The 21,490-nt window shown below is 36.4% G+C and overlaps 1 protein-coding gene across 1 annotated transcript in view; it reads left to right on the top strand.

The window, feature by feature from the left end:
- Nucleotides 1-21,490, top strand: part of EVI5 (ecotropic viral integration site 5) — a 231,925-nt gene that overhangs the window by 181,439 nt on the left and 28,996 nt on the right. The window contains exon 19 of the mRNA XM_052637081.1: nucleotides 19,442-19,537. Coding sequence (XP_052493041.1) covers nucleotides 19,442-19,537 — 96 coding nt within the window. The remainder of the gene's footprint in view (nucleotides 1-19,441; nucleotides 19,538-21,490) is intronic.

The raw sequence follows: 21,490 nt of genomic DNA on the forward strand, positions 1-21,490 counted from the left end.
CTTAATAGCATCTAAAGAATTAATGAAAGAATTAAGAATTAGACCCTCACTGTCAGTGATCATCTTGTGTTATTAAAAATTAGTTTAGGGAATTCCATGGTGGTCCAGTGATTAGGACTTGGTGCTTTCATGCCATGACCAGGGTTCAGTCCCTGTGTATGTGTACTCGCTTGTGTCCGACTCTGCCATCCCATGAACTGTAGCCTGCCAGGTTCCTCTGGCTGTGGGATTTCCCAAGCAAGAATACTGGAGTAGGTTGCCGTTTTCCTTTTCCAGGGGATCTTCCTGTCCCAGGGATCAAATCCGTGTTTCTTGCCATCTAGTCTGCTGGGATGGAGAAGGCAATGGCATCCCACTCCAGTCCTCTTGCCTGGCAAATCCCATGGACAGAGGAGCCTAGTAGGCTGCAGTCCATGGGGTCTCTAGGAGTTGGACACGACGGAGCAACTTCACTTTCACTTTTCACTTTCATGCATTGGAGAAGGAAACGGCAACCCACTCCAGTGTTCTTGCCTGGAGAATCCCAGGAACGGGGGAGCCTGGTGGGCTGCCGTCTCTGGGGTCGCACAGAGTCGGACACGACTGAAGCGACTTAGCAGCAGCAGCAGGTTGGTCATAAGTAGCTTAGTGTGGCCATAAAAATTTTTTAAAAATTAGTTTATGTACACTTAGCACATAGATCTTGATTTCTAATACCATTCTCCAATAAAAGAAACCAAGGTTCCTCAGAGAAATAGCTGATTCCAGGCCTGGAACATGAAATATACAAGATGAGCCTGGATATCTTACAATGTCAGAAAATAAGGAAGTGCTACAAAACAGAATAAAATAAAACCCTACATTAATGGAACAGAGAGAGGCCAACGGAAAGAGCTCCCAATGGCCAAAGGTGGAACAATATTTAAAATAGGAAAAAATTATTAACATAGTAGTAGATTATAGATCAAGGTGCAGTGAGTTAATAAATTAATAAATGAGAAAGAAGAGATAAATCTCTATGCAGAAGAATTCCAAATAATTTTTGTAGATACTCTGCCTTTAAAGGGGAATCATAAATTTCTACTCTTTAAATGTAGGTTGTGCACAGTGACTTCCTGCCATGGAGTCCGGAATGGAAAGGGTAAGGAAAAAAGACTTTTTTTTTTTTTTTTAGTATTTATTTATTTGGTTGCATTGGATCTTAGTTGTGGTGCTCTGGCCTCAGTAGCTCTGCAGCACCTGGGATCTTAGTTCCCTGACCAGGAACTGAACCTGCATCCTCTGCATTGGAAGGCAGATTCTTAACCACTGGACCACTGGGGAAGTCCCCAACACTCACTTTTTAAAAGAAACCTGACAAAACACTGCCTAACCCAGATAATCAAATCAGCATCAACAGTTGTAAATCACACTGATAGTATATAGTCTTAATAGGATGTGATGAAATGGCACCTTACCTCTGTGGTCTTCCAGTAACCCATAATCACTTCTTACTATGAGAAAAATATCAGACAAATTTCAGTAGTGGGGCATCTGACAAAACACCTGACCAGCATGCCTCAAACTGTCAAGGTCACCAAAAACGTGGAAAATCTGAGAGACTACCACAGCTAAGAGGAACCTAAGGAGACACAACAACCAAATGTAATGTGGTATCCTGCATAGATCCTAGAACAGAGAAAGGACTTTGGGTTTAAAACAAAAAACAAAAACATCTAAGAAAATCTGAATAAACTTTAAATGTTAGTTACTAACAGTGTATCAGTGTTGGTTCATTAATTGTAACAACACAGAAGATAGTAATAATAGGGGAAACGGTGCAGAGGCGTATACGGTGCTCCTCTCAGTTTTTTGTAAACTTAAAACTGTTTGAGAATCAAAGTCTATTATAAAAAATAATTTATGGGAATTCCCCGGAGCTCCAGTGTTCAGGACTCAGTGCTGTCACTGCGAGGGGCCTGGGTTCAATCCCTGATCAGGGAACTAAGATCCCACAAGCCATGCAATGCAGGTGGGAAAAAAAATTTTTTTGTTTCAATTTTTTAAAAATTAAAAGTACTTGATAAAAATTCCATGGTTTTTAGGAACCCCTGAAATTTGATAGAATTTTAAGTATAGGTCACAAAATTGATCTGTTTCTAATTAAATTGATTTATAAGAAATATTTTCTAGCTTTTGGACCTTGTGCAAATGCTTATTTTTTTCATGTGTATATTTAACTGCTCTAGTAAGAAACATCACTTTAAAAATGTGTTTGTGTCAGTAGGGGAAGGAGACAGTGGAACGAATTGAGGGAATAGCATAGAAATATATATATTACCATATGTAAAATAGATAGCAAGTGAGAATTTGCTGTGTGACACAGGGCACACAACCCAGTGTTCCGTGACAACCTAGAAGGATGGGATGGGGTGGGAGAAGGGAACGGGGTCCAAGAGGGAGGGGACATATGTATACCTGTGGCTGATTCATGTTGATGTATGGCAGAAACCAACACCATATTGTAAAGCAATTAGCCTCCACTTAAAAAAAGGAAATGCAATTAAATCAATCTTAATAGTGAGAAAAAAATTTATTTTCCTTTCCATACTTTTCAACTTATTTTATTATTTCTTAAAAAATTTGTATGTATTTTTTTTTCTAGTTACTAAAACATAAAGAGTATTCAAACCTTTTTGTCTGTGACTTGAAATTACAGGAAATTGTTTTAGAAACTTACCAATAGTGCATGATATGAGTATGATTTGTTTTTAGATGTTTCAAATGAGTCACCTTGAAGTCATGGAGAGGCTACCATTTACCACATTTACTATTCTGAATAATTGTTCCTAAGGCAAAGTACAAATCAGTAAAAACCTACTAAAGCTTAGTGGTTGCTATTGATGTTTCAGTAAGGTTATGTTGATTAATCACAGTGATTGCTTATCAACTGTCACGGATTTATTCAAATCATTGTGTTTTCTGCTACTATCATAATTTCATATGTAGTTATAATTTACTTAATATATTTTGCTTTAACTGAAAAATATCACATTAGGACTTAGAAATTGTGCCGCTGCTTGTTGCAAGTTAATATGGTTGCCTCTGTGACCGTTGAACATAGTTTCATAATATAGCCTTTAAAAAAAGTATTATTTAACCTTTAAAACAGTCAAGATAGTACCTTTTAATGGTCTCTAAAGTGGTTTAATTTTTACTGGGTAGGAAAAGAGCTCTGATATACCTTTATGTAGCATAATCTCTCTTTTTGTTACATTTTTTATCTGTGGGTATAATTTAAAATATTTTTTAATGTAAGCTTTACACTTGCATTTGAAACTAAGCAACCTGCATTGTGTCATGACCCTTCTAATACCACAAACCTTCTGTAATACTACTCCGAGCGAAAAACCCACATCCTATGTATAACCTTAGATTTATTTTGAAATCTCTATGAAGAGAGCATAGAGAGATTACTAATTGTTTCTGTTATTTCCTTTAAGGGTGTGATGTCTATTTGTAAACCATGTTTTAAGTTTTACTTTGTCAGGCTTAAAATGTTAAAGTATATCAAGTACTGATTTTCTTTTCAAGAGTTCCTGTATAAAAGTTTAAAAACTAATGATGTTTCAGTTTAGAATTGGGTAGTATATTAGATATCTGTAGGGCATTCAAGAAAGGAGAAAGCAGTGGAACTGACAGTAGCCAATATTTCTAATACCACTGGCCAGCACAATACTAGCAAACAATTGCCATTTAAACAATAAGCTACCCCCCACACCGTTTTATTCCCGCTCTTTTATTACTTCCTATTTTAGGTTTGGTTTGTATTCTCTATGTAACTTCTTAAGATGGATGCATAAATCTAACATTTTTAGTATTTAAAAGCATGGTTAACTACTCATCATAAGGAGAATGGTTAAACCATAGTAGATGCATATTTATAAAAGTCTGTATCTTTAAGAAAGAATAAGGAAAGCTCTGCAAGACATAATGAGAAAAATTATAGACAATGTGTGTGATAATTCCATTTGTGTATGTTAAAAAGTATCCACGTGTGTGTGTGTGTAAGTACATTGGGATGTCTTCTCTGGTTTTAAAGTCTTTGAGTGGTCTGGCTCCTGCCTACTTCTGTGACCGACTCATAAACCACATTCCCCTTCACATCATCCTCTAGCAGCACCAACTTTCTTTTTGTTTCTTGAATCAAGCTCATTCACTCCTACAGGTTTTTGCTCTTGCTCTTCCCTATATTTGGAATGCTGTGCTCCCTGATCTTCCCATGGCTGATTGCTTCTCATCATTTATATCTAAATTTAAAAGTCACCAACTCATAGAGATTTTTCCTGACCACCTTTGTCAAGTAAATCCCTAATGCTGTTACTCTCTGTTTCATCATCGTGTTTTATATTATTTGTAGCTCTTATAAGTGTCTGAAATTAATTTCACTTTAAAAATTAACTCACAGACACATGTAATATATTAGAACCTTGCTTGTCTTATTTACTGGTGTATACTGTATGCCTGGCATATAATGGGTGATCAAAAAATAATTGTTGAATGAATCTTAGGGAGCAGGAAGCAGCCATATGTATGAAAACTTAATATTCTTATGCCACAGGCGCAGGTAGGTTCAAAGTACTGTTTTTCTTGAAATATAATTGATGTTTTACAGTATTATATAAGTTTCAGGTGTGTAAATACTGAACAAAATTCATTTGTTTAAATACTGCCCCAGAGGTGGACTGAAACTGCTCTTATAATTTCCTACCCCAACCATCTAACAAAATAGTATTTTTTTTTAAGGCATATGCTTTCCCACTAAAAGGATCTTAGTCTTTCAAATAAACTTTCAAAGGAAAAGCTAAGGAAAGAAAGAAAACTATTTTAGAGCACAAAGGCCTACTAGAGCTCAGGTTCTAACCTCAACTATCTTCCCCTCTCCTTTGTCACCACGCTGTATAAGTAAGTCAGCAAAACCCTCAGAGCATTCAGTCATATCCCAAATGTGGCCAGAAGGAAAATAAGTGTATCTGACTGAGATGTTGTAGAAACTTTTAGAAGGAACCCAGTGAAAGAGATTAGAAAGTGAACATTCGAGTCTTAATTAAAGTGAAGGCCTTGGAACAACACACTCTATTTCAGAAATTTTCTGAATCCTTAAGCCCAGGTTTTGGCCTGTATCCCACCAGTTAGGTAATACGAAATATCCAAAAAAATCTCAGAAGAATAAACAGAGCCCTTGTTTAGGTAGGTTCTCCCTTTCCCCATGCTGTCCCTCAGACCATGGAGAAATGAAAATAAACTTGAGCTTGGAGGGCACAGAAAATAGATTTTAAATATGATAGAAAAAGACTTTATGAGTAACTCACACCATTAGAGCATTTAGAATATGCTGGGAGAGAGTGAGGGCAAGAGAAGGGGATGACCGAGGATGATTGTTGGATGTCATCACCCACTCAACAGACATGGGTTTGGGTGGACTCTGGGAGTTGGTGATGGACAGGGAGGCCTGGCGTGCTGCGATTCATGGGTTTGCAAAAAGTCGGACACGACTGAGCGACTGAACTGAACTGAACTGAACACCATTGCAGAAATCACAAAAGAATCACCTATTCAATGGACCATGCTGAAAATTGGACTATTGGCATAGAAGAAAAGCTTGAGAAAATATTCACAGTGAATGTAGAGGTTAAGAAGGTAAAGCATATTAGTTAATCTGACAGATATTCTAACACTGAGAATAATTGGTATCCCACCACAAATGGAAAGAAGATATATGCAAAAATAAGCAAGAAGAGGTCTTTGAAATTAATGAAGATTCAAATATGCAAATTAAGAGAATACCCCGTGTTCTAGGAAAATTTGATGCTATGCTCCATAAACACTTAAAGCAAATTATGTACAAAGTTATATTGGGAAGATTAAAGACTTGTCCTCCAGATTGCTCACAGCATATTCAGTGCCAGAAATCGACAGAGCAATGGCTATGCTGCAGTCTTCAGTACGATAGCCACTAGCCAGTCTCTTGTGGTTGTAGCCTCATGTTGCACAGTAGCTACTAGCTACCATATTAGATAGTGCAGATAGAGAACATTTCCATCACTGCAGAAAGTTACCTTAGTGCTAGTCTACAACATTCTGAGTTTGGCTGACCCAGAAATATTATAGTCAAACAATGTGTAAACCAGACAAACAGGTTGACATTTTCCAGTGTGAAAAGGTTGGCAGATTACTACTCTCATAATCTTGAAAAAAGTTACTAGATAGTGAAATCCAACTTAAACAAGTTAAAATAAAGAATGATGAAATACAGGCACTATTTGGGAAAATGGAAAAATACTGAATCTGTTTAAATATAGAACCAACACTTTAAAAATATGGGAATAATGGTTCCAAGTGAGAGAGTTTTTTTTTTTAATAAACTTTGACAATGTAAAAATAACATAGCTAATAAAAATCCAAAAGTGGAAGGGAAGGGGACTTGAAAGCAGGTATAAATGCACTCATATCCAAGCAAGATAGTCGATCAATACCACACACATTTAAAATGTTAGTAAAATGTAGACTCTTAACATCTTAATGATTTTTGTAATCTCTTTTATTTTGAGGTTTTCTAAAAAAGGAAATTATCTCTCATACTGAAGACACGCTTTGCATTCACTGTATTTTGTTTTCCTGTTAATTTCAGCTAATGTTTAATTTTCACTTTTGTATTTTTAGCTTTTCTTAACTTGCTTAAAGAGAACATGTAAATTTTACAGAAACAATTATTTTTCTTAAAGTCTGGGTGCACATATTACGTATTCCAAGATGTTAACATTGATCAATTCTGAGGAGTATGAATAGAAACAATTGTTACTCTCTTTGTTTTTTTAATTAAAATTTTTTTCCTGCATTTTCCTCCTCAAGTATTTAAGTTCCAGCGTACAAAAGGTGAACTCCACATCCTAAGCTAAAGGTGATTAATGTTTGATGGAGGAATATATGCAGAGGAAAAATGACTCTGGAAAAATGTAACTGTATTATTCACAGCCAAGCCAAACCACCTCACTGAAATTGTTGAGAAAGGAAATTAATTTCATAGTTCAGTTCACTTGCTCAGTCGTGTCCGATTCTTTGCAGCCCCGTGGACTGCAGCACACCAGGCTTCCCTGTCCATCACCAACTCCCAGAGCTTACTCAAACTTGTGTCCATTGAGTCAGTAATGCCATCCAACCATCTCATCCTCTGTCGTCCCCTTCTCCACCCACCTTCAGTCTTTCCCAGCATCAGGGTCTTTTCAAATAAGTCAGTTCTTCACATCAGGTGGCCAAAGTATTGAAGTTTCAGCTTTAGCATTAGTCCTTCCAACGAATATTCAGGACTGATTTCCTTTAGGAAGGACTGGTTGAATCTCCTTGCTGTCCAAGGGACTCTCAGGAGTACTAATTTGAAATTTATAAACTATTATTGACATTATGTGGCTGTCTTTGGTTTATCTTTGTTTTTTTGTACTTGGTCTCCCTTGACTTCACATGGGATGGGATTACTGAATTTGTAATATTTTAATTTTTTCACACTGACCCTCTATACTTAAAGTGTCTGGCTCCCTGTCAAGTTCTTTCAGGGGTGGGGAGGAGGTGCTGTACCACGTGGATTGCAGGATCTTAGTTCCCCAACCAGGGATTGAACCCATGCTGCCTACAGTGGAAGTGCAGAGTCCTAGCCACCCAACTGCCAGGGAAGTGCCCCTATCAAGATCTACTGGGTTGATAAAGATGCTTTTTAGCAAAATTATCTGTACGTGTCTCCTTTAAACAGGCCACAGAAAGGCATGTCTTATCCTTGAGACGAATATATAGGAATCATATATATAGTCATCTGATGCTAAGGAAGGTACATGAGAAAATTTGACAGCTAACAACTTTTAGCTTACTAATACTCTTTACAGAGGGTCCAGAAAAAGATAAACGAGTAACATAAGCAATGTCATTTTTGGAAAACAACAGTTCTAGCGCATTTCCTGTTGTGATTTATCTTAGAATTAAGGTACTAGTAATAAAATGTGACTTCTATTCTTGGCTAGCCATGTGACCCTTGATGAGTTAGCCATGACTGTTTAATCTTCTAGTGCTGTTGTCACCAGGCTGTGCTTAGATCAGTTCATCTATGAGGACAGTATTCTAGGAAAGCACCTTACCAGAAAAGAACACATATTATGAGTCTGTCAGCCTGGAGAAAATCTTAAGAGAAAGAAGTGCTGATACAAGAATCCAGAGGATGTGAATAGTAGATCTGGATCGCAGCTGCCGTCAAGCTGGGAAAGGGCAACCTAGAGGAATAAAAGCGATGGATAGTAAAATGGCAGTGATGACATGACGTTTGCATAGATCTGGAGAGGCTTTTTGTAACTGATTCTTCAGAAGTCTTGGTTTCTTAGACAGTACTCCCCAAAGGGTTTGTCCGGTATTAACTCAGCCTAGCGTAACAGTGTTTATCGTTAGTAAATGGATACATCATCATATATCCTTTCTTCACAGGGGAAAAGTGAGACAAAAGCTGCTCTACTATGCATAAAACTACGTATTTGGAGTTAAGCTTGCAGTATCAAGAACAAAAAAAAACAAGAAACAGAGATAAATCTTTCGCTGAGATGATAACCCCCGTGACATGAAATTTAAAGAAAATTAAAATCTGACAGTGTCAACTATCCAGAAGATGAATCACGTTTTCTTCAGTTACAGTTTTCTAACAATGAGCACTCTCTCAGTAAGCAAGATAAAGCTTAATGAGTGGTGGTTTTATGCTTTTTTTTTTAAAAGGTTAGGTAGGACAGTTACTAACTCCTAGAGAGTGCATGCTGGAATATATAGTAGTAAAATGTCGTACTTGCAGTTAGCATTCAGATGGTTCAGACAATACATATAAATAGAACAAAAGCAAATGTGGCAAAACAGTAATTGGTGAATTTAAGGAGTATATGGATATTGTACTGTAATTTCAGCTCTTCGGTAGATTTAAAACTTTTAAAAACTAAAAAGCTAGAGAAAATTTTTGCAAGAAGTTAATGATAGACTACATGCTTTTATATTTGATCTAGGGTGCTTTCTACTACCTCATCTACACATCTAGTATATTAAGTAGGTGTTAACTGGTTAAATTCTTTAAAAAAAAAAAAAAACAAAATCTTCTAAGCAAATTATCTGGTTGTAAAGAGTATGAAAAAACCTATGACTTGAAACATAGCTTTAAAATCTGCTATCTTCCTGTCTAAGGAAGTGTCCTTCCTGTGGCAATATAGGGTAAGTTATAACCAGCATTAAAAACATAGATAAAGAAACAAACAAGAATGGACTCTTAGGCTTGGCTATTACAATTTCTCTTTAAAAATGAGACTAATTCATAAATTTAAACAAACCTAGACCCCTGCCTCTTTCCTCACTGCCACAATACTTTTTAATGTAAAAACCACACTTTTCTTCCAGACACTTGTTCAAAGCAACTTAACAACATATTTATCTCAGTTTTGTTGCAGCATAACATGCAAAATCATGCTCCTCAGAGCTATGGAGCATACACTTCACGTTTTCTCTTCCATCTTTTAGCTTGATAGGCATCACCATACTTAATTGTTCAACCTTTTAAATAGTATGTTGGAGTATAGTAGATATAGGTGAAGATATTTCTCATTAAAACGTCTACTTTCTGCTGTGGCTTGCACAAATACATAATTCATTTTTTTCCCTGCTGACCACAGCATTTATGATTTTTCAATCAATAGGTTGAAAATATTCCAGTAACAGAATATTGTCACATCCTGACCACAGTCCATCTCTACCTCATTCTTTCTATGATTAAAGCTCCCAAAAGTTGCAGGAACAAAACAGGTGAAAACATATGCCTAAGGTTGTTAATCAACAATCTAGGTGGTTGAATACCAGAATCACTACTCTAAGTAAAAGACTTCTCTAAACACATTCATGGGTTATATTAAAGAACATAACTCTGGGGCTATTAACAATCTGTTACCTGATGAAAAATTTACAGAATTGGATTCCATTTTCTCTTATTTATTGCCATATCTCCTCATAAATATTGCTGGTTTTTTTTTTTTTTAAGTTTTAAAAGAATTGTTTTCTTGGTACCCAGATCTTTGGCTTTTTTTATTCATTCTTTAGAATAATTAGTTTTCAGTCTTACAGGTCATATGTGTAGAATTTTCTCACATCCTAAGCATTTTATTTAGTTCCTCATCATACATTACCAAACTTTAAAATTATATTTTCTGTTTGAGAGCTAGGTTAACCAAGAAAGGGATTTGAGTTCAAAATTGAACCAACCTCTGTAGACAGGGAACTGACCAGCTGAAACTATCACGGAAATAACATGAAGTGAAACTGATAGCAGAATTGAAAGAAATTAAAGAACCCTTGACAGCTCTCTTCTATTTTTGTTTTCAAATGTATTTGTTCTGGAAACATAGAGACTATTTGTAAATAAGTTTTTGAGTCTTGGTCATTTACATTTACACAACAACATTCACTGTTGTTGTAGTTTAAAAAATATCTCCTTTTTTAAAAATATGTAAAATTACACTATGTAAATTCTGTAATGAGTATCAACTCATAAAGTATTGAGATTTTTAAGAAATAAATAAACATTTTATACTTGGCACATGAATTTTAGATTTGTGTTTTTTAAGAAATAATTTTCAAAGACAGTTCAAACCAGTGCGTTTCAGTGTAGTTTTGTCACACTGGTTATGTCAGAATCACCCGTTGTTTAGAGATTTCAAGCTCCATTCCCAGACATTTAGAATTCAGTAGATCAGAAATAAATTCTCTTAATCTATAAGTTTACAAAACTCCCAAAGTAATGTTTTTTTTTCATAATCATCTTTGGGAATCATTGTTTTAAGCATTTTATAGGTTATGTTGTTTACATTATGGTGTTTGTTTCCTTGGGCTTCCCAGGTGACACTAGTAGTAAAGAACCTGCCTGCCAATGAGACACAAGAGACCTGTGTTCAATCCCTGGGTCGGGAAGATCCCTGGAGGAGGGTACGGCAACCCACTCCAGTGTTCTTGCCTGGAGAATCCCATGGACAGAGGAGCCTGGCGGGCTACAATCCATAGGGTCTCAAAGAGTCAGACTTGACTAAAGTAGCACATGTGCATTTACTTAGACATATTTTTTAAAATATTTATTAGGTAGGATGTTTTATTGCAGGTAATAGAAAATCCATTTCTGGTTTTGTTTATGGCATAAATAATATGGCTTAAATAAATACTAAATGGTATTTATTGGCTTATGTGCCTGAAAAGTCCAGAAGTTATGCTTTAGGAAAAGTTTAGTTTGAGCTCCATCTTGTATTTAACCATGAATCTTAAGGCTGTACCCTCCTGATTATTTTTATCTTCTGGAAGTTTTCCTTATTGTGTTAAAATGGCTAACAAGTGAGCTTTATACCCACGTGTCATAATATCCAGAATAAGAAACTATACCCCATACTTTGTGGCAGAAGTTTTGAGTGTCACGCTTTGAGAAACTCCTGAACCAATCACTGTGTAAAATAGATGTGTTTATCTTGTTTGGGTTAAATTCCACCAATCAGGGCCTACCTATGGAGTTGAGGATCAGGATAATTCCAATCCTATTACCACTACATAATGAAGGAGAGAGAATGGATCTTGAGGTAACAGCCAGAAAATCTACTGTATGTTATTAAAGAGATGAACTATAACTTGTGACTTCCCTGGTGGCTCAGACGGTAAAGCGTCTATCTACAATGCAGGAGACCCGGATTCGATCCCTGGGTCGGGAATATCCCCTGGAGAAGGAAATGGCAATCCACTCCAGGACTATTGCCTGGAAAACCCCGTGGACAGAGGAGCCTGTTATTATAGAGATGAACTATAACTTAGCCTGCTCCAAAATTATATTCTGTTTAATGAAGTACTAATTGTATGGTTTAATCATATTCCTTTTTCATTTCTTGAGTTTTCAGTAAAATGTGAAGAAAGCAGTGTCCATTCTAGAGCAAAACATGGATTTCTGTTTTGCTTGTTTTATTTTTTGTCCCCACTACTTGGCATGTGGAATCTTTGTTTCCTGACCAGGAGTCGAACCCACGTTCCCTGCAGTAGAAACATGGGGTCTTAACCACTGGACTGCCAGGAAAGTCCCAAAACATGGATTTTTAAGTGAAGAATCATTAAGTAACTTTGGGAGATAAGAACAGTTTGGACCAAGCGCTTACTTTTTAGCAGACTGGGAAGGGAGAGGAAATTAGTTGTTTGTTATTGATGACTTCTTTCCGTACTTCATTATGAAAAATTTCGAAAACACAGAAGTTGAAAGAATTGTAGAGTGAACACCATAAATTCACCACCTCCATTCTAAAATTAATATTTTGATATATTTGTTTTATCTCTTGTTTCATCGGATACTCACCTATCCACCATTCTAGCGAATTTATTTTTTCAGTGCATGTCAGAGTAAGTTAAAGTTGTCATACTTTATCCCATTCACTTAAGCTTGCATATTATTAACTAGAATTATTAATGACCTTTTGACTAAGAGGTTCATGTATAAAGTTCAGTGACTTGAGGCCTTAATATGAATTAGATTATTTTAGACATCATAATGATAATTACTAAAATTATTTTTCAAAAGTAGATCCAAGTGTGAAATGTACGTTTAAAGCTTTTATCAATGTTACTTTATGCTATCTTGATGTGAAGTTTCTTTTGCTGTGTGACAAAAAATATTTAAGGTCTGTTCATTGAAATTGCTGAATGCCAAAATTGTTGACACGTTGGGTATCTCTTCCTTTAAGTTTGTTACTTACCTTATTGTTTTGCTTAGGAAACCAGTTAACTGGCAATCTGTTGTTATCAGCTGGACCAAAACAAAACCTCAAGAAAATTCAGGTTCCTGGTAAATTTACCACTGTAGCTGACATTTTCCCACCATCTTATCAGAAAGAACCATGTGGACATTTCTTGAAAATAGAAAAGTGTAAAGATACTTTCAAAAAAACTCCTTCAATTCAGTTCAGTCGCTCAGTCGTGTCCGACTCTCTGCAACCCCATGAATTGAAGCACGCCAGGTCTCCCTGTCCATCACCAACTCCCGGAGTTCACTCAAACTCATGTCCATTGAGTCGGTGATGCCATCCAGCCATCTCATCCTCTGTTGTCCCCTTCTCCTCCTGCCCCCAATCCCTCCCAACATCAGAGTCTTTTCCAATGAGTCAACTCTTCGCATGTGGTGTCCAAAGTACTGGAGTTTCAGCTTTAGCATAAACATTAGATAATTGAATGAACTGCCACAGAAGTAAAATTAAATTGATACCTACTTATTAGACTATAGCAGTTATATATGTTCTTTGGTATTGTAAGCATACAGTTATTCAATTTTACATTTAAAAAGAATCTTTGAAAGACTTTATATTAACATATTTAAGTGAGACCCTATTTGTAGAATATAAATCATAGACTTAAAGATAAAACATCATTTTTATACATCTCAGTTCATTATATAGCATTCCGGACATCTCTTACTTTTTATCTCTGTTATTGAAATATCAGCTATGTTCCCTTAAAGCCGGCTATTGAATCAAAATACCCCAGCGGAGCTTTCCGCTTGTATCTGTCGCCCTGTTGTGCTCCTAATGTGTGACGGTGTGCCTGGATGGTAATTGTCTTCTTCTGGGGTCACTGCTAAAGCCTGGCACCACTTATTCACTCTTCCTCTTTCTTCAGTTTAGCCAGTGCCTTACAGGTTGTTTACTGGGGTATCTGTCCACAGAAACAGTGATTTAATAGGCATCAGAATGTTTTTATTTATAAAAGTTTTTTAAAAAAACTAACAGTAATCTTCATATTTAAATTAAAAAGAACAACTATATGCAATTAGAGTTCATCAAATATATAGTGTTTCTCTTTGAAATTCTGCCTTTTTTCCCACAGTTAATAGACATTGAAAGGACACCTATTTTTAACTATAAAATCTAAAAGGACTTCTTTGATTTTCACAAGTGTCTTTCAGGAGTCTTTTTTTAAGTTAAAAGCTTTCCATTTTTTATTGTAAAATTTCTTAACTGCTCTGTTTTTTTCATTAAATTCTACCTTCCCTCCAAAGAAATCAAAGTGCCATAGCAAACTTTTTAGCCAAACCCTACAATGACCCACCTTTGGAAGAAACAAATCTTTGGAGAAATTTGATCATTGTTTGTAAAACAGACTTAATGATTTCTGTCTTGCCAAGCCTTTTTTCCAATGGTCTTAATTATTATTACTGGTCATTCTACAGCCATTCAGACCTAAAGCACTGCTACATTCTTACAGCTTTAGCACTTACCTTGGGCTTTGTTGTTTTTTGTTGTTGTTTAGTTGCTAAGACGTGTCCAACTCTTAGTGACCCCATGGACTATAGCCTACCAGGCTCCTCTCTCCATGGGGTTTTCTAGGCAAGAACACTGGAGTGGTTTTGCCATTTTATTTACCCTGAAAATGTTACGTTATCCCACATGATAACATTGCTCTATGATAACCAAAATCCTCAAGACTTTTAACTTTATTGAGGACCTAATTAAAAATCACCTTTATCCAAGTATGATTCCAAACCATAAACATTTAGCTTATTTCATTCAGAAGGATATCTTCTAAGTAGTAGATTGCACTTACCATTTAATCACCCATTTCAAGAGAATTAATAAGACTTTTTATTTTATTTTATTGTAGTAATAAAATTAGACTAAAATAAAAAGCCAGCTGAACACATATATTAAAATGGATAATTCTTATCACATTTCCTTGCTTTGGAAATATAGTTACTTACTATATTTACTCCTTGGAAGAAAAGTTATGACCAACCTAGATAGTATATTCAAAAGCAGAGACATTACTTTGCCGACTCAGGTCCGTCTAATCAAGGCTATGGTTTTTCCTGTGGTCATGTATGGATGTGAGAGTTGGACTGTGAAGAAGGCTGAGCGCCGAAGAATTGACGCGTTTGAACTGTGGTGTTGGAGAAGACTCTCGAGAGTCCCTTGGACTGCAAGGAGATCCAACCAGTCCATTCTGAAGGAGATGAGCCCTGGGATTTCTTTGGAAGGAATGATGCTAAAAGTTGAAGCTCCAGTACTTTGGACACCTCATGCGAAGAGTTGACTCATTGGAAAAGACTCTGATGCTGGGAAGGATTGGGGGCAGGAGGAGAAGGGGCCGACAGAGGATGAGATGGCTGGATGGCATCACGGACTCGATAGACATGAGTCTGAATGAACTCCGGGAGATGGTGATGGACAGGGAGGCCTGGCGTGCTGCGATTCATGGGGTCACAAAGAGTCGGACACGACTGAACTGAACTGAACTAAAAATATGCTACCCTTTCTCATGTCACATAGGATTTAGAAAGTACATTCTGTAAGAATAATGGCTTTATTTTATTTATATTAATGAATATTATCCTTCCAAAATTTTTTTTCTACATTCTTCCTTGTCTTCCTTCTTCTTTCAGTTATTCACTACTTAATCCTTTCCACCTGACATCATCTTTTCCATCTTTGAGATATACAGGACTAAAGGTGGAGTAAGTCTAGAGCCAAGGGAAAACCTTAGAGTGAGATATAGTCATGCAGCAGATTGAATATAGGTGGTGGGTTCATTAGCCTTCATCTTATTACACTTTTGTGCTTATTCTTCCTTTGAAATATTTCATTTAAAAAGTGGATGATTAAAAAAATAAGATGTAGGCATAAGAACATGTGGGACTTCCCTGGTGGCTCAGACAGTTAAGCGTCTGTCTACAATGTGGGAGACCTGGGTCGGGAAGGTCCCTGGAGAAGGAAATGGCAATCCACTCCAGTACTATTGCCTGGAAAATCCCATGGACAGAGGAGCCTGGTAGGCTACAGTCCATGGGGTCGCAAAGAGTCAGACACAACTGGGCGATCTTCACTGTATAAGAACATGTAAGTTGTATTGGACAACTGTAAATTGATAATATGGATCATATTAGCTTAGGGCCATAGATGCAAGTAGCTATAGCATTTTAAATTCTTTTGGTATTGCAATTCCTGTTTAAATCAGCAGGAAAAGTGCAAGTGTTAGTCATTTAGTCATGTTTGCAACCCCATGGATTGTAGCCCACCAGGCTCCTCTGTCCATGGGATTTCCTAGGTAAGAGTACTAGAGTGGGTTGCCATTTCCTCCTTCCCAACCCAGGGATCAAACCTAGGTCTCCTGCATTGCAGGCAGATTTTTTTACCGTCTGAGCCACCAGGGAAGCCCTTAAATCAGCAGAGGCTAAAATAAGTATTTTTGTAACAAATCTAAGAAAGCTAATTTGTGAGTCCTTTGCATAGATCTCCATATATTCTGTTTCATTATTTCTCATGGTCAAAGTGCCATAATTTAAGGTAGAAAATGTGTCATCTATTGTTGTGACTCTTGAGCATCCAGTTCACTCAGTCTTTCATTTAAGTGTCCTTATCTAGGAAATAGAAATAAAAATGGCATCACTGACTCAATGGACATGAGTTTGAGCAAGCTCCAGGAGATGATGAGGACAGAGAAGCCTGGAGTGCCACAGTCCTTAGGGTCGCAAAGAATCCTACAGGACTGAGGGACTGAACAACAACAGTTACACACGTTGGGATGATTACATATAAAGGGCTTAGAACAATTCCTAGCTCATTGTAAGCCTGTCTTTCTCTACCACCACTTCTCCTATAGAGAAGCTCTACAGAAAATTGAGTAGCTATTTTCTCAGTTGTTCTAAGGATGATACAAAGCTAGTATCATTTTAGATGTATAGGAGGTAAGTTGGATCATTACATACAAGGATACTTCAGGCATTAGGGCTTAATTCCTGTGATAAGTAATATGAGTTTATATGCTCAGTCATGTCCAACTCTCTGCAGCCCCGTGGACTGTATGTAGGCCGACAGGCTCTTCTGTCTGTGGAATTTTCCAGGCAAGAATACTGGAGTGGGTTGCCATTTCCTTCTCAAGGGCATCTTCCTGACCAAGGACTGAACCTGTGTCTCCTCCATTGCAGGCAGATTCTTTACCCACTGAGTCACTGGGGAAGCCTGTGGGGGAACCTCAATTGTGAAGGCCTAATAAGTGCTCAAGATATGTTAGCTTTTATTTTTTTGGTTGTAAGTGACAGATCCATATTCAAACTGGTTTAAATAATCAAGAGATTTTATTGGTTTATATAAATGAAAAAATCGGTAAGGAAGGCTTCAGAGATGGTTTGATTAGGGTTTTGTTTTGGTATCCTTGCTGTTCTGTTGGTTCTGCTCTCATTTCTCTTGCCATCGTATTAATATTTCTAACTAAATTTTCAAAAGAATTTTTCTCTTAAATATGGGAATATGGCTAAAAACCATAAGGTGTCATGTATTTTGAAGGTGCTGTATGTTTGAAATATAGTAATTGTTAAATTAATTCTTTTTTTAGATGATTATTTGTGATATCCATGTGTTTAAATGTATAAGAAAAGTTTTAAAGCCTGTGGAGTAGGGAATGGCAATCCACTCCCATATTCTTGCCTGGAGAATTCCATGAACAGAAGAGCCTGGTGGGCTACAGTCCATGGGGTCACAAAGCGTGGACACTACTGAGCGTTAACACTGACTAGACAGAAACAGTAGTAGTTCTTTTGTTGTTGTTTAGTTGCTAAGTCATTTCCAACTCTTTTGTGACCCCATGGACTGTAGCCTGCTAGGCTCCTCTTGCCAAGAAATTTCCATGGAATTTCCCAGGCAAGAATCCTGGAATGGGTTGCCATTTTCTTCTCCATGGTATCTCCCCGACCCAGGGATCAAACCCACATCTCCTGCATTGCAGGCGGCTTCTTACCACTGAGCCACCAGGGAAACTCAATTGTTTTTTTACCTCTCTACAAATATTAGTTACATCAAACTGCTTCAGCAGGCCACATTCCAATAAAAGGTTTTTAAGTCAAATTGCCATAAGAAAAAAAGAGAGGGAAGGATCATATAGGAATAACTTGATGAAAGGATTGCAGAACAGACTAAAGGGTACATAAGAATGAAATTAAGGTGGTAGGAATAGAGTAACGCAGAAGAGCAGTCTTGTTGGGGTGGTTGCCAATACTCTGCAGAGGAGCTGCCCATCCTGTTGCCGAGGCAGTTCTGGCTAGTTCTTCTTTTTGCCAAGGATGTTAGCGGAGGGCATGTGGAAGCAAAGTAGAGGCTGCATGTGATTGCAGTCAGAGTTCCAAACCAGATTATGTCCAAGGTCCCTTCTTACTGTGAGTGGAAAGATACATTTTACATGTTGGAAAATGCTCTTCACTACAACCGATTACACTCAAGGTAATTGTACAGAACCTAAGGCACCTTTTACAACTTACTTTTAAGTAACTGATAAATGTTTAGATACCACTAAGATAACTTATACAGGAACTCCAGAATTCTCTCAAATCACAATGTATTATCCTTCTGCTGCATGCTGATACTGAATGATCTTCAAGTACTATTCTTGAGATAATAGCAAGTGTAGAACAGCTTGTATGGTGTCTGTAGTATGAGTAAAAATATGTGTTATACATGTGAGTTTACACATGTCTGTACAAAATACCATGGGAAGACTACATGAAAAAAACTGTTAATAGTGGTTGTCTCCATGAAAAGAAACTGAGTGGTCACTATTGAAGGTAAATTGGTACTTTTCTGGCATCAGGAGTTGCTCAGTAGTTTTCAGTAGATGTCTCTGAATCAGAGCTTCTTAACATTTTAAACATCAGACATGGCCTCCTAAACAAATAATCTGAAGACACCAAAAACAATCCTGTTTTTTTCCCTTTACCTTAAAAGTTCCATTTGTTTTCAGGTGGTGTAAGAAAAAGGCAGTTCCTTCCCTTTCCAGTCTGTCTCCCTGGAAAATGATTCCAGCATGATTCTGTAACTAGTTCTCAGGATTGGAACACCTTTTAATCACATTCCTGAGCTAATTAAACAGAAGTTATTCAGAACCATCTTCCCCTTGTAAGAGGGTTTGAAGAACCTTTTCTCTCTTTTTTTTTTTTTCCCCTTTCTGTTCCCCAGCAAAAGCAACTTCCTACTGTAATTGTGGGAGGCTTACCACTTTCCCAGTTAAGCATTGAATCTCTTAGGGAATGGATAGAAAAGCATTTACCCTCAAAATGACTAAATAAATAGCTTTCAAATTCTAGGTTAATTTTTTTTTCACTAGTAGACCCTTTCAATTACTGATTTCTAAGAGTCTCTCAAAAGATACAGTTTATAAGTTGTGTTAATTATATTAATACAGTTAATCAGCATTATTTAGAAATAGTATAGTTTTCTATTAATTTTACAGAAATAGCTTGAGAATATATTTGTTCAGAATTTAGCCAGTTAAAGGATATGCCTTTATGCTGTCCTGTATCTTCAAATACTTGAGTACAGGCTGTGAAAATTGTCTCTTGATTTTGCTTTATTATATTGTCACAAAACAGAAAGAAGAAGGAAAACTTCAAGGACAGCTTAACAAGTCTGATTCTAACCAGTACATTAGGGAACTGAAAGATCAGATAGCAGAGCTGAATCATGAGGTAAGTGATAAATTTTGATCGTCACGTATTTCTTTCTTCCTTCCTCTGTATTGTGACAACGCTTTATTATTGCTTATGATTGAATCTTTCATGGTAGATATTTTTTGTGACTCTTTGATTATTATTAATAATAGTATTTTAGAAGAGTATCTTCTTTTTAACACACATTTTTCTGTTCTAATATTAAGGATTTGTTGTCCTTAAACCTCTTTAATCATATCTGAAATGATCAATTAATGTTTGTATGGCAAATATTTTACTTTTTTATTGAGATCAGAAAACACTTGATAGTTTGCCTGGGTTTCAAAGTTACTTCAATTAAACTAAAATTTTCTTTTTATCTCTATAGTAGATTTGTGGTATTACCGTTGTGACTAAAGGGAAGTCTTTTTTACTCTTGTCTTCTTTTTCACTTCATAGCAGTATTACTGAGATTGCAAAAAAGGATACTTGCCTAATATCAGTTAACAGATTTCTTAGTATCTGACTACTTTTTAAACTGGCACTAACTTGAATCTGTGAGAGTCAACTCATGAAATTTTCAAGTTGTTTTTACTAGATAGTTTTATTATCCTAGGTAATTTAAATTATTTAAAATAATGTGTTTTGATAGAGAGACACTTTTTAATTAATGTGATTCTAGGTCGGTTTCCCTGGGTTTTTTCCTAATGATAACTATCTAACTAAACATAAATGGAAAAGTATGCTTCTTATATTGAACTATTTGTACAATAATGTTTATTCACAGTTATTTGAAGGGGTAACATAAACCTCACTTCTTAAGAAAGAAACTCATTTTCTTCACTAAATTAATTTAACCTCAAAGGAAAAAGTTTGGACATTACCCTTTCCTGGTATTACACTCTTCAGTTAAAGTCTGTATTTTGGGTAATACCTCCTGGAGGCAGTCAATCTAAGTAAATTCTGAATGAAAAGAAAAAAAAAAAGCTAACAAAACTGATAAATCTTAGATGTGGTTTAATTTAATTTGCCTCGAAGTTTTGTAGGTCTTTCCTATAAATACTGATTTTTCAGCTGTGATAGCATTTGAGGGATCCATGATCATGTATAATCTTATTCACGTGAATTTTTTAATAATCTGATCTGATAGTCATACATGAAAAAACAAGTTACAAATAAGCATATTCTAGAGATTCTTGTTGAGAACCCTAGGGATTATTCCTTACGTTCAAAAGATTTTCTCAAAGAAAATTATGGCCGAAATAAATCAATCTCCCATTTATAATTTTGACATCTAGTGATAAGGGAACGTATCTTAACTAAAAATAATGATACTCTCTCCTCATCAGGAATGGCAGAAAATAGTTAACATGAGGTTTAACTTTAATGTCAGATTTTTAGGTGTGGCTTGTGAAAACAACCTTTAATTTTAGAACAGTTTGTGATAAGATGCTAATTGGGTGATTCAGAATAGGCCAGAGTCGTGGGCTTAAACAAGTCCCAGTTAGAAAACAGTAGAGAGGAGAATGAGTATAGTTGGGGACCACACTCCCAACCCACTCCAGTATTCTTGCCTGGGAAATCCCATGGACAGAGGAGGCTGGCAGGCTATGGTCCATGGGTTGCAAAGAGTGGAACACAGCTTAGCAATTAAACAGCAGCAGCAGCAGGAAACCACACAGGCACACAGAGGTGAGAGTGAGTACAGGGTTGGGAGTTTAGAGGAGGCCAGGTTTGATTCAGAAGAAATGTGACTGAGTTGTGGAAATAAAGTTAGATTGAATAGAGTCAGTTTATGGTGAATCTTCAAAGCTAGAAGAGATTAAGTTTGCTAGATATTGTGAAACCACTATAGGTCTTTAGTTGGAGACTTATTTTCATTATGTTTTTGGAGTAAATTTAAACAGTATTCACCTGTTCAAAGTTTTATAACTAAAGAAAGCAAAAGGGAAAACAGTTTAAACTGAGATACTGGCTGTAGTTGACTTAGTA

Source organism: Budorcas taxicolor, chromosome 3 (genome assembly GCF_023091745.1).
Source record: "Budorcas taxicolor isolate Tak-1 chromosome 3, Takin1.1, whole genome shotgun sequence".
Lineage (NCBI taxonomy): Eukaryota > Metazoa > Chordata > Mammalia > Artiodactyla > Bovidae > Budorcas > Budorcas taxicolor.